Source organism: Gossypium hirsutum, chromosome D09, assembly GCF_007990345.1.
Source record: "Gossypium hirsutum isolate 1008001.06 chromosome D09, Gossypium_hirsutum_v2.1, whole genome shotgun sequence".
Classification (NCBI taxonomy): Eukaryota; Viridiplantae; Streptophyta; class Magnoliopsida; order Malvales; family Malvaceae; genus Gossypium; species Gossypium hirsutum.
In genome coordinates this window covers 48381984-48395910 of record NC_053445.1, presented here as the reverse complement: position 1 = coordinate 48395910, position 13927 = coordinate 48381984, and the positions used below count along the sequence as shown (strand labels likewise).

The window sequence follows — 13927 nt, the reverse complement described above, 5'->3', positions numbered from 1 at the left end:
TTCATGCTAATGAACTCGCAAGACAGCTAAAGGTGTGCAATCACTTTCAGTAGCGAGGAAATTATTTTAATCAGTGGTAAAAGTTTCTGGTGATTACACACCATTAATCAATTATAAACATTAGAATGACTTCCTTTTATTTCAATTGCAAAATTTAGTCAATATCATATCTTGGCTTTAAATGAATTTGTACCCATTACTTGCAATGTCGTTCTTTTGAAAGCCAATCTTTTGCACTAAATGGGTGAAGTTGTAGTGCCTGGCTCTATGTAAATCAAAGTGCTTTATCGGGTATGTGTCTTGGGAGCACCTAACTTCCAAGTTCCACGAGGGCAATGTGGAGGGCGAAGTTGAAACTCGGACATCGCCTGTCACCCAAGTCTTAGTTGTAATTATTCAGGTGTATGACTATAATTTATTGGTTAAATATGGACTTAAACATCTAAGATTCGCCAATGCAAGCACGCATGCATTTTACATATAGTTTTTGCCCTTAATGGTAGGGTTGCATTTTAAAATGTCCAGCAGGTAAACATCTTTTCTAACTGCATATCCTGTTACTTATATCATCATCGCCCCCATTTTTTTTCCATAAAATACAAGAATATGCCCGTCGCGGAAAACCATACTCTATATTAATGTTCAAAAGTCTGTCAAATATGATTATTTTTTAATACATATATATGAAAAGTTCGAGTTATATAGAACATTAGAACATATTTTCTCATTATATATTTGTTCTTTTATCTGATTACAGGGAGCTGCCACGATGCATCCAGAAGTGAAGAGTAAAAGTGGTCAATATTTCAAGAACAGTAGTATAGACCAAGCAAGTGACATGGAAGGGATGTTAAATTGGCCAAGAAATTATGGGATTTCAGCATTAAGATTGTTGAATGAGCAAAATAGCCGATAACTACCGTCCCTGAATCAAATATATATATATATTCATCTCAAGTACTAAGTTGATCTTCCTATCAAACTTTTTAGAAAAAAGAGAGTATTTAATCGAGGAACAATATTATATATATTTGTTGTTTTGTGCTTACATTGTTGATAACGGACTGCTTCGGGTGCAAGCTATTTCGTTAATTCTGGATTCAGAGGTTAAAATTCCTTCTTTTGCTGCAACTTGAGACTAACTCAACCCATTATACACGCCTCAGCAAGGTTAATAACATAGCACAAGTTTCTGACTGCGGCTGGAAAAAGAAATCCGAAAGAATAAGAATGAACTAGCAAATCTCTTAAAAGAAAATGAAAGAATGAACGAACGAACTAGCAAACTGAAATGTATGACCAAATGTTGTTGAAAGGGTGCTGAAGCATTGTAGTTACCTAAAAAGACCAAGAAACTAACCGTAAATATATCATCAAATGAACTGAAGATTGCTACCATGAAGAAAAAAAGTATCCTTACTGTCACAACTCTAAAGAAATAATAGCAATAAAACACAATACCATGTATGTGAATACTGTTCAATTTTTTTTGTTGTAACATCAGGTAAGGAAGTATTAAAAGAATGCTCTATCAGTAGCCATACTGTTGATGCCTTGGAACTTTTCATTGGATAATCTTTCAGGCCATTGGGAATAAAGGTTCTCTGAACTCTGAAACCTGGTCTTCACTCCACCATCTAAATTAAGAAAACAACCGAATGGCATAGTTTATGCATCCAAGTGAAACTAAGTTCACATGGTTTCAATATCAGCTCACCTATGACTGCAACATAGGAAAGAAAGACCAGTTGTTACCAGGCTTAACTTCCTTTCCGGCAACTTTTTCATTGGCCCACCACTTGGACCTGATGCTAGGATTATCAGAAGCTTCTCCTTTTGCACTGTCAAAATTGAACTCTTTAATTGACCCAAGTGTAACAGAACGATGCTTTTGATAACAATGCTCCTCTTCAGATTCTCCTGAAGCTTTTTCAACTGTTTCATTGGAAGTTTCCCTGCTAAACAACTTACAAGAACTTTCTAGATCTTTTGTCATTCCATCTCTATCTATCCTGCCCCCTGCAACCAAGTCCTTCGGACATTCTGACATGGTTCTATTTGATATAAATGACTTGCTGTCAAGATAGCGTGCAACATCTTCACCACTCAACTCAAAAGAGACCCTGTGGTCAACTATAGTTTCATCATTTTTAGGTCCATTTTCTGTATTCGAAAACAACGCTACCTCAGAAATCTGACTCTCCAAAACAAAACCGTCTCGTGAGGAAGGAGGCAAACCATCAGGTGTCCATGATCCTGAATCCAACCCCATACCATCTGGAGTCATACATCCAGAACCCAGTGTTGGACTTTGCCCCAGTCCATCTGGAGTTAATGATCCAGAGCCGAGCCTTGAACCCCATTTGCTAGTAGTAAAATGTTCAAAGCCTAAGATTTTAGGAGCCTCCGCTTTGCGCAACTCAAGGATGGGACGTCTATCAGGAAATGGAGAGGATGTGCCAGAATTAGAGATTACAGACCCAGGTGATATGAGATTACCACCAGGTGACACAGGGTATATTTGATGAGACTGAAATTCATAATGGGAAAACCCAAATTTCTGATTGATCCCACTATTTCTCTGAGCACGCTCCAATGAAGATGTCAGCAATTTAGCAAATGGTACTTCAGGGGATGAAGGTGTGGTCACTTGAACTGATTCGGGAGGGGGTGTAAAAGGAGCAGTAGATGGTTCAGTTGCCAAGGCAGAGAATACAGGTGGCGTGACTAACTGGGTTTCATGTGCATAAGGGCCAATGGCAAAAATAGATGCAGGTCCACGGGGGGAGTAGGCATTAACTGAAAGCGATGCTAGGGATAGCAATCCAGCAGGCGACTGGGTGGCAGAAGAAGGATCTGATTGGAGAAATGATGCAGGAGACGAGGGAGGGGCAATAAAGGGCAATAGAATGCCAGTTGGATTACTTGCATTTTGAGCAGCTACAACTGCAACTCCAGGTACCACTGCTTCGGGGACAAGAACAGCATGACCTATTCGCTTACTGCTTCTGTGAGATCCAAAACACCAGTAAAAACTCCAGCAGCTTCCCCATCTTTTCTTCTGTAGTTAAACAATAGTGTGTGAATCAGTACTACATAGGGGAATTAAGTTTTTCATCCTCAAGAACCTATATAAGGAGCAATAAACTGCTAAAATAAGATGGGAGCAAAGGATCAAATGAAGAGCCAGATGCATATAATCTTCAGTCTCTACGCCTCATCTCCCTCAAGGAACGTATTACAACAATCATGAATTGTAAATTTAAACCACCCAATGTTTAAGTATCAATTCTCATGCTGCTGTGGGGAGACAATTTGGAGAATACCGTGATCCACACTATATCAACAATATCAATTTTCAAGTCTAGAAAGAAATAAACCTATAGGTTAAAAGGGAAAATAAAAAATAAAAAAGAGTATACTTCAGATCCAATAGCATCTACCAGACTCTAAAATAGAAATTTTCCTTTTATTTCCTTGAAAACTTTAAAAAAATAACACCTAACTTTCTAAAAAATCAAGTTTCGCTTTAAAAGCACATATAATCAGATTTTCAATATTAAGGGGGTCTTTTTTCTTAGTATGAAAAACCACAAAGAGAAATGGACCTTGACAGAGCCTAGTCCAGTAAACTGAATTGCCTGCTAAGACAAAAACATAGTAATCACTTTTCCCTCAATTTCTCAGCAACCAAAAAGAGAAGAAAGAAATAAAAGCAACAAAGTTCAATAATGAGAAAAAGTCACGAAAAAGAATTTCAGACATTTCAACATCAATAGAGCAAGCAAAGAGCAACACCAACAAAATTTGCAAAACTCCACTTTTCTGTTCACTCTCCCCTACAGAAAACTCAATCCAAAGAGACCTCCAGTAACCTCAAAATCCCGAATTTTTCCAGTGATTTTTTAGGTACCAGGAAACAAGCACAAAACAAACAAGGCAGCGTTTAGAAATAGCAAAAACAACTTTAAAAAACTATTAGTGACAAAAGTGAAGGTTAAGATTCATATATTTAAAACAATATACATTCATAAACATGTGACCTGAACGGTTGAAGGCTGGACTCTGGAGTCGGCGGAGACGATGGCTGTGGCAGCGGCGTTGACGGTCTGGACGCTGTCGCTTACGCTTCTCATCTTCGATTTCTAACGTTAACAACGTCGGCTTCATGTAACTCTGAATCTCTCGAAATTCAAATCTCAAAAACGATTTGAAGAAGACGGGAGTGGGAATAAAAGAAATTAAAATTTGGAGATTTTCTTATTATTTTTGTTTAAATCAATTCATATTTTCATATAAGAAAACAGATTCATAGATCAGCTCTCTCTCCCTATTGGCCTTGCTCTTACAGTTCAGTTGCCCTCCAGTCGTTATCTTCCAGTATTCATCCATTTTGCACCGAGTTATCGCCACGTCATCTTAGAGGAAGGTTGGGACCCACGAGCTTAGTTTTTCTTTTAATTGTTTTTCTCTGTTTTATGGGCAATGTGTCTATGATCCAATCATTTTTCAATTTAATCTCTTTAAACTTCAATTACTCTCTTTATTTAAAAAAAATTCGGAGGAAATTAACTAAAAATATCAAACATGAAATCATTATAAAATAATCTAATACAACACTTATATTTAAACATTTTACTAAATTCAATTATAAAATTATAAAATTAACCTTTTAAAATTATAATTAATATTATCATAATGGCACTTTTATATTGCAAATTACAAATCCAATGACTAAACAAGTGTTCACTAATATTGTAATACAAGTCATTTACATTCATTATAAAACTTAGTTTTTATATTTAAGCATTTTATTGAATTGGTGTCACTCTTAGTCAGATCACAAATTCAATTATAAAATTACAAAAATATCCCTAATTTTAAATTATAATTGATATTATTATGATTATGACTCTTATATCATCTTTAGATGAAAGAATTAAAAGTTCGAACATGTATTTAATAGTATTAAAATATAAATTCATTATCATTTTACCTATATATATATATTACTAAATAAAAAATATAAAAATCAAACATATTAAAATAATACTAAATTTATCCAAACTCATACAAATAAAGATTAATATAAAAGTTAGATAAATAGGAAAGGAAAATGGGAATTGAGAGAAGGGCGTGAGAAACTCGTGATTGTAATGAAGTGAGCAGCCCATCATCTCATGCATGCAAGAGTCTCGTGACTGCAATGCATTCACCGTGGGCCATCCCATTAACCAAAACATCACTTTGATTTTCAGATTATTTCTCTAACCAATAACTTAAACATCACTAGCATACTTAAAAGGTGCTCCACCAATTCAATGTATTTCTAAACATATAAAATAATTCCACGTGCAAAAGGCACCAAGTTCCACTATTTTCCTTTTCCATTTCATTTTTTATTACTTCGGAACAAGACAAGGGAAACTCGTGTTTGTCAAAGCTGCGCACCTCTGCTTACAACTTGTTCCAAATATGGTTCTTTCATTCCTCCTTTTCCCCTTCATTTACTTCTTTCTTCTTATGAAAAAAATTATTTTAGTTATTTATTTAATTTTTCGTCTATTTTAACTTTTAAATTTATGTTATTTATTAAATCACCCTAAAATAAATAGAAAATTTAACAATTGTTAACTTTACTGATATTGTATATACGTAGCAACCCATGTGTATATCATGTTAGCAATTAACTTATTTTTTAATGCTCAAAAATTATGAAATTTATTTTTAAAAATTAAAATTATTTTAAAAAATATAAAAATATTTTTGTTTTTTGAAAAATTAATTAATTGCTAACTTGACATACATGTGAACTGTTACATGAATGTTATGTCAACAAACTTAACATACGTTAATTTTTCCGTTCATTTTGGTGTAATTTGACAAATAACGCAAGTTTAAAGGCTAAAAAAGATAAAAAAAATTCAAATGGAGGTCTAAAACGACTTTTTCTATAAAATTAGAATGTCAAATAAGGTCATTATGCATTTATTTTTTTATTTGTTGAGAATTATAAATTCTAAACATAAACCACAAAATGGACATTTGGAATATGATCAAGAAAATAAAAAAAATTGCTTGATTTTCACACTCCTTTTGTTAGCTTTATTTTTGTCCTAGTTTACATACCTTTGCAATGCACGAGTTTAATTAGTTGTATATATTAATTAAAATATTGTTTTATAAAATAATAAAAATCACTTATAAATTGGTAAAATAAATTTACCATTTTTTTCAATAGATGATCTTGTGTTACTATTTATTTTTGAAAAGTTAATTTTTAATTGAAAATATTATTTTATAAAATGAGAAAATTATAAAAATAGTCACTTTTGTTTGCCTCAGATTATATTTTAGTCACTTATGTTTGAAATGTTACGTTTTAGTCCCTTACGTTATCGTTTTATTATGAAGTGGTCACTCTATTGTTAAGCTCCGTTTCTTCCCTGATGGTGGTCCTAATGGCATCTTAAATGTCCTACATGGCAATCCTAATTAAATTTATTTAATTAAAAACATATTTTTATCCCAACAATTGGACAATTAAGTTGGCATTTAAAACCCATTTGGATTGCCACGTAAGACTGCCGTTAGGGAGGTAATGGAGTTTTACAGTAGAGTGACAACTTCGTAACAAAACAAAAATGACTATTTTTATAGTTTACTCTTATGAAATAGTAACAAAAGGTTTATAGGGTAGATTATTAATGAAAGATAAATTATTAACGATTAATTAAGAATAAAAAGTACAGATGAGCAATAGTTGAGGAAGTAGTTTGATAGTTAGAAAAAGTGATAAAATTTGAAGATGATAATTTTGTTTTTGTAAATAAGATGAAAGTGATGGGAAAAAAGTTGGAATGTGATAGGCAAATGATTCTTATATCCTTTCAATCTTGGGAAAGCCTACTTTTTAAAAACAACCAAGAAAAAAAATGGTTTACCTTTATTCTTTCTCTTTTAGTAATGGTTTAGAAAGTTACAATTTATGCATCGTAGATTCACCACTCGTCTAGTCCATTCAAAACATAATGCTTTCGTCCATGAAATGTTATTTTCTTTGTAATAATACAATATTTTAAATTACATTCTTCTATTTGAAATTCGAAAATTATGTTGGATATTGGTACTTCTATATTCCTAATATTTTAGGGTAATGCTGAGTTCATACAATTTTACTCATCATTTGTCTAAACTAAACTAGCTCAGTTAAATTGATTAAGACTTGTCTATTTATTTAATCAAATATTCCAATGTTACTGCTGGTTTGATTACTCGGAACAAGGGAATGGAGAAATATATGTATCTGTGATTCACTGAAAAATGAAGAGCACATTTATATAAGTCAATTTGCATCCGATAGAGCCACATCCATCGTTGTAGCAGTGAAGTGCGGATGGATCCCTCCGCACGCCTATCATTTATTTATTTTGCATTCCACATATTCCGGTCAACTTGGAAGAATTCAATCGCACAACTTTTGTTAATGTTCGGGTGAAACCAATTGGATATTTTTTAGGAATGCGGTGGCTGAGTGTAGTTATGGTCCTACAAGCCCAAAGCCGAACAGGCACACCACATGTTGAAGCTATCAAAGTAGGTGGGGGCGGTTGGCTTTATCCAATATCAATTTTAAACTTCATAAATGATAAAGAATTCTATACTACAAAAATTCCTCTACGCATATGTATATCTATATGCACATTATTTTGTGTGTGTATATATATCAATTAACATCATTCTTTTTCTTCTTTCAGAAAATAAATGTTAGCAACCCCACACCATATCATCCTATTCTTCATCCCTCGGCATATATAACTTGCTTCCTTAAAAATATATAATTTGTTCATCCTTTTTCAATATATTTGACAACATTCCTTAACAAAATTCCTAACTTAAAATGTTTTTTTTTTTGTAAAAATTAAAACCAATTAAGAGATATCAACTAATATGATGGATGGATTAATTTATTTATTTATTTAAGTAATGGTAAGATAAGATCAGATGAGATCAGAATATCAGGTCGTAAGTGGATCTGGATTCAGAATTTCTTTCACAACAAGGTTTCTAGCCCTATTTATGGTCATGAAACACAAATACAAATGCTCCTCTAATTCATCAAGTTGTTGAGTAAAGTTAGCATCGTTCTTCTTCAGCTGGCGCGCCACTTCTCCACTGGCTTGTAGTCGATCTTCTCCACCCGCAAGCCAAAACTTAACCATTGCACACATGTCCTCAAGTTCATCATTTAGCCGAGCCACTAGCCGACTAATTGTGTCCAAGTCTCTATTCAATATATAAGTTCCCTTAGCAGCTGCGTCCAACTGAGCCGACTCCCTTGCAAGTCTTCTCGTGGAAGCCAGCTCAAGCGAAATAGCTACAAGACCCGGCGTAGCCACAAGGAATGCTAGAGCATGGGATGCAACTATTATAGTGAGTGAAGCCGTTAACGCCACTAGAAATAGGCCCGACCCGTGTTGTAAATTGCTCATTATTAGCTTAGATCGAACCTTGTCTCGGCTAGACTCAAGCCGTTTTAGCAATTCACAACAACCGGCTTGAATCATGCTAACTTTACTCGAAGATGGAGCAGTTGGTTGAAAGAGGTTGGTTGAATTAGAAAATTCAAATAAGCAAGTGAGGATACCCGAAATTTCATTCCCAATCTCGAGGGCTTGAAAGGCGGCCCTAAAAGAACGGTATTTGACACGCGTACGGTCGATATCTTTTAGTAGGAGGTCACATAAGAGAGAAGCATTGGCTGTTTGGGAAAAATAGTCGGATAAAAGAGTGCGGGTTTTGGGTCGGTTCTGGGTCAAAGTAAGGATCCCAGTAACGGAGGGTTGGTCCGGATCCAATAGATGCTCAGCGAAGAGTCGATAAGAAGGAAGACGAGCTGCAGTGGTTGAATCCATGGGGCTAATACACGTGGCAAAATCCAAGTGGGATACTGAAAGAACACGTGCCCAAAACTCGTTGTATGATTCCGTCCGGAAGGCATTCGCATATTCTTCACGAACATCAATGCTATTCGGGATAATTGTAGAGTTGCCACTGGATGCTGGGGAAAAAAATATGACTTTCTATTTACAAATTTTTAATATGGAGATTTATATAATTTTTGAATTTCTTTGGTTATACTTGCAATTCTGTTAAAAAACTAAATATTTCAGTCACATTTTGAATTAAAATTAAATAATAATATATTTTAATTAAAATCTAATTGTAAAATTTTAAATATTATTTTTATTTTAACCATAATATCAAATTTAGTTTTTAAAGCTTACATCTTTCATTAATTTGACTGTTATTCTTTTTTAAATTAAATTTGACTCTTTACATTTTAAAAAGAGTCAAATTGTTTTTTCTAATTAAAATACTGATTAAAATATTAAAATTTTAAGCATGACAGGATACATGTCAATCCTTGTGTACTTCATGCTAATTTTTATGAACTTTTTTTATAATTTTGATTTTTTATTTTAAAAAATTCTTTTAATTTTAAAATCATTTATTAGCTTAGCATATAAAAAAAATAGTGTCATTTCAACATGAAGTATATGTGCATTGCCACATCAACATCGTTAAGAAATTAATATTTTAACCAATATTTCCGTTAAAAAAAGAAGTAATTAGACTCTTTTTAAAATATTAATGGCCAAATTTAGCACAAAAAAATAATGGTAAGATAAACAAAAATTGTAAACATTGAGGGCTAAATTTAACATTATACTAAAATAGATTTACTAGTTAGGCTAAACTTGACTGTATCTTTAAGCGCATTTTCCCTCCAATTTATGTTAGAGAAGGATTTATAAGTAAAATAGACAGAAAAGAAAATGTTTTAAAAAAAAACACAAGTTTAATAACCCTAAATCATTCTTACAAGTACAGTAAAAGTAATATCAAGTCTGGTTGAGTTAAAGTGTTATGTAGAGAAAAATGTTTGAACCCCGAATGGTCTCAAAATTCAAAAATGGGAAATGGGGGTTTGGTGTACGTACCAGTACATGGAAGAAGAAACTTGGTGATCCTTGCCCTAATTCTTTTCTTCATAATTTTGCCTCCCTCAACACTTATCAAATTTCAGAGACATCTTATTATATCAAATTTACTTCATATAGAAGAAGTAAATGAAAGGATATATTGATGTGGTGAGAAATGCAGGGAGAATGAGGAAGAAGGCAGTTTATAATACAAGTTCCATTGGTGTTGTTTTGGTTATGCTTATAATGTAAGAAAATGGATGAATATAAAAGACTCTTCCTTTAATTTGGAAGTGAAGAATGGTCCCAAAAACTCTTATACTTGGAAGGCAAATAAGTAAGCTGCTTATTGCTTCTATTCTTAGACAAACCAAATTATTTTAAATTTGTGTCACATAAATACTCTTTTAAATTAAAAATAGGTTGGGTTGGGCTTCAAATAAATTAACAGCCCATGAATCGATGCCTATGTACTTTCAGCTTTCACCCAGAACTGTGGTTGGGTTAAGGACAGACCAAGAGTCCATCATACTATATAAGATGTTTTAAATATAAATATAAATATTCCATCCATCTAAACATGTGGTCCTTTCCAACCATTTACTTACTGTATGACATGAACCTTTACCACCCAAGGCTTTCAATTCGTTTGATATATCTTCATTCCTTCCCTCCAATCAAGATCCATCCAAAATGTGAGAAGATTTGACCCCACTCGAATTTTTTAACTTAATATTTTTTAACCTTATTCTCAAACTCCCAACCCTTCCTAATCCTAATCCTTAATTCCCTTTTTCAATCCCTAATCCCAATCTCTAGTTCGTAAAAAGAAAACCCCTAAGTGCCGCTCACCACCTCCACCAATGACCTCCAATGCCACTACCCATCCCGCTCCAGCTTATCAACATTGCGACTTGCATCGTCCATCTTCCTGTTGCTTCCTTTGTCGTTGATGTTCACCACTGTTGCTTCCTCTATCGCCTTCTCCGCTCCAACCTTAAGTTGTCGCCGTGGCCGTCTCACTGATAATTTGCTTGGTATATATGCACCATACTTCCATTGCTGCCACACTCCATAGTTCATATATTTTGTTCTTTTCTTATTCTTATTATTGTTTTCCAAACCAAATTTGGTTTGCTTCAATATATTTGTTTTCCAAAAGTGGTAAAATGAAGATATCAATATTATAAAAAGATTGTTTTGCTTTTGTTCTTGTAGGTTTTGGTGCCAATGTGAATGTTGCTAAACCCAAAAAGGGTCAATCTGTTGCGATTTTCGAACTAGGCGTTGTTTGTCTTGCTGTGAGTTATTCTTGTCGCTTTGGTGCTATATTTTCATTTTCTTGGCGACTAGAAAGAGTGTAGGACTCATTTATCTTTAAGTCTCTGTTTTGCAATTGAGGCTGCCGAAGGAGCAAGAGTATTTGGTGCTTCAAGGATCATACTATATTTTTTTAATTCTCGGCTCTGCATTTTGATTTACTATAATAATACAAGTGAGGCCCGAGTCTAGCATATATAAAACGAGTCGGGCTTGAACAAAAGTTTAAGGTCATCTTTTGGGTTGGGCTTGGGCCTACAAAACAAGCCTAAGTTTTGGTCGAAACCAACTTGACCCATAAGCACTTCTATTTTAAACTAATTTAAGATGTTAAAATATAGCTCACATAAAATTTGATGTTAAGTTGAACGATCTAAAATCGAATATTCCCTTTTTTTCCTTTTAACATTTTAGTTGGTTTTTTTTTTCTATCAATTTATACTGCGTAATTTTTATTATCGATTTTATAAACAAAATATTTTTTAGGAGAAATTAATGAAGGCTTCAAGATGTATATCAATGTCATTTTCTTTAAGGTTTTATTTACCTCACCTATATTTTGATGTGAAAAAGAGTTATTGATAAATAAGCCTCGAGGATACAGTGAAACCCAATGGCTATCGACGTTTTGCACTGATAAAAATAATCTACTGAGCATTGAGTGGAGCATAACAAGAATATTAATTTCTGTAAAGAACTTTTGTAATAATTATTCAATAATTATGACTATTTATTAATAATTAAGTGGCATAACTTTTGAGTTCAAGAAACATATGACCAACCACTAAAAATAGTAACAAATTTTAGGTAATAACCAAATGGCATAATTTTTTTTTGCTATTTATAACTTTTTATTTACAATTATCAAAACACTATATATTTTTTGAAATATTTTAACAGATTTGGTAATAAGTTACTTATTCATTTTGAGTCAATTTTTTTGGTATGAAAATTACTTAACATAGTCCAGCGGTGCTATTTGATGAAATGAATCTTTCAACATTGCCTCCGATTCTTTACTGTTTTATATTATTTTGTAATTTTGTAATTTTTTATATTATTTTGTAATTTTTATAGTTTTTTAAATTTTCTTTTTGTAATGATCATAATTTAAATAAAATCTATAATTTTTTACATTTTTTTGCAATTTTTATCTAATTTTTAAAAAATAATTTATTTTTGTAGTTTTTTATGCTTGTTTATAATATTTTAGAACATTTTAAAGTTTTTTTTATAATATTTATCAAATCAACATTAATTTCATGTAGATTACATGTGTGGTATGAGATATAAAAAAATTATATTTTAATTTTTATAAAAATTATATAATTTAATTTCAACGCCAGAGAGATTTTAAAAACTGTTATAAAAAGAAATGAAGAAAGTGAAAAAGGTGAAAAGCGGATTAAAGAGGTTGATGGTGGATGATTCCCAAAATTTCATTTTCATACCAACCTTAACTTGATGACAATAACCACTCTCTGAAGTGATTAACTGCAATTCAAGTATTCAATTACCCTTATTAAATTCAACCCAACAGGGACCCACTTTCACCATAAACCTAAATATTCTATATTTTAATCTAATCCATAGGGCGATGCCGCTGATTCTAATTTTGATATTCATGCTTGATTTATATGCAACCTTACATTTATTTTATATAATTTTAATTTGTCCTACTTATCCCAATATTATATAAAAAAAACAATTATTGTCCTAAAATTAGATATTAACCAATTAACTCAACACTCGTCATTTCCTCAACTGAAGTAATAGTATTTAATAATTAAAATTGAGTGTAATTACACAATTGTGACATATTTGAATAATTATTATAATTCATGTTAATATTCTCTTATAGCTGTTAGTTTGTTAGCCAATCTGTTATGCAGTAGGATCAAGAACAGTTGCTATGTATCAGTTTAAAAACATACGTAGTTATCAATCAGAGGATGGGAAAAAAATTATTATGTTGTTCATCATTCTTAGTTTTCTAATAATATTCTGTTCTCTAAATACCTTCTTTTCTGAGTACTTTACATGGTATCAGTCACCCTCGGATGCAGTGTCAAATCTGCAGCCGCTATGGTCATGTGGCTCAACGTTGTTTCTATAGGTTTGACCGAGATTATGATGGTCCAAGCGGGTTCTCTTTGGCGCGGTGTACGTCTGGTCGTGGACGTTTTGGCCAATTTCGAGAGGAGTCGCCCTGGGCGCCGTTGCGATCTAGTTATGGGGTTTCCTATTCGAACCTTAATTTTGGTGATGAAAGGGAATGGTCTGAAGCTAGGCTGCATATTGGATATGGTCCGTATGACCACCGACAAGTTAGGCGTGATGTTGGGCACGGTTTGGGTCGTGGTTTTGGGCGCAATATGGAGTGCAATTTTGGGCCACAATTTGGACGTGTTGCAAAGCCTGGTTTTGAGCGCCAGATTGGGCGTGGCTATTATGTGGGCCAACAGCAGTTTCAGCCTACTGCTGAGGTACACAGGACACCTATTTTGAGCCACAAATTTGGGCCTAATAATAGTAATGGACTGCATAATGCCCAAGCTAATGTTGACCATGGGTTTGCACAAAATTCATCTGAGCCTAGTGCTCATGTTGTTAATCATATT

At 33.1% G+C, this 13927-nt stretch overlaps 2 protein-coding genes across 9 annotated transcripts; both read right to left on the bottom strand.

The window, feature by feature from the left end:
• Positions 1 to 224: 224 nt before the first annotated feature.
• On the bottom strand, positions 225 to 4463 carry LOC107890744 (uncharacterized). 8 transcript variants are annotated; one of them, XR_005918253.1, is made up of 5 exons: positions 4027 to 4463; positions 1756 to 3061; positions 1545 to 1637; positions 1050 to 1338; positions 225 to 368 (listed from the first exon to the last, which is right to left on the bottom strand). XR_005918253.1 is itself a non-coding variant. In XM_041101094.1 (4 exons), the coding sequence occupies exons 1-4, from the start codon at positions 4168 to 4170 to the stop codon at positions 1172 to 1174; spliced, it is 1710 nt and encodes a 569-aa protein (XP_040957028.1). In that variant the 5' UTR covers positions 4171 to 4463; the 3' UTR covers positions 927 to 1171. The 8 variants fall into 8 exon arrangements, 3 of the variants coding, with proteins under 3 accessions (XP_040957028.1, XP_016670758.1, XP_040957029.1); XR_005918252.1 differs by lacking the exon at positions 225 to 368 and adding an exon at positions 614 to 925; XR_005918254.1 differs by lacking the exon at positions 225 to 368 and having other exon boundaries at positions 927 to 1202; positions 1462 to 1637; positions 4027 to 4459.
• Positions 4464 to 7958: 3495 nt separating this feature from the next.
• LOC107890743 (UPF0496 protein At3g49070) lies at positions 7959 to 10171 on the bottom strand. The gene is made up of 2 exons (XM_016815268.2): positions 10005 to 10171; positions 7959 to 9061 (listed from the first exon to the last, which is right to left on the bottom strand). The coding sequence occupies exons 1-2, from the start codon at positions 10054 to 10056 to the stop codon at positions 8019 to 8021; spliced, it is 1095 nt and encodes a 364-aa protein (XP_016670757.1). The 5' UTR covers positions 10057 to 10171; the 3' UTR covers positions 7959 to 8018.
• Between the last annotated feature and the right edge of the window lie 3756 nt (positions 10172 to 13927).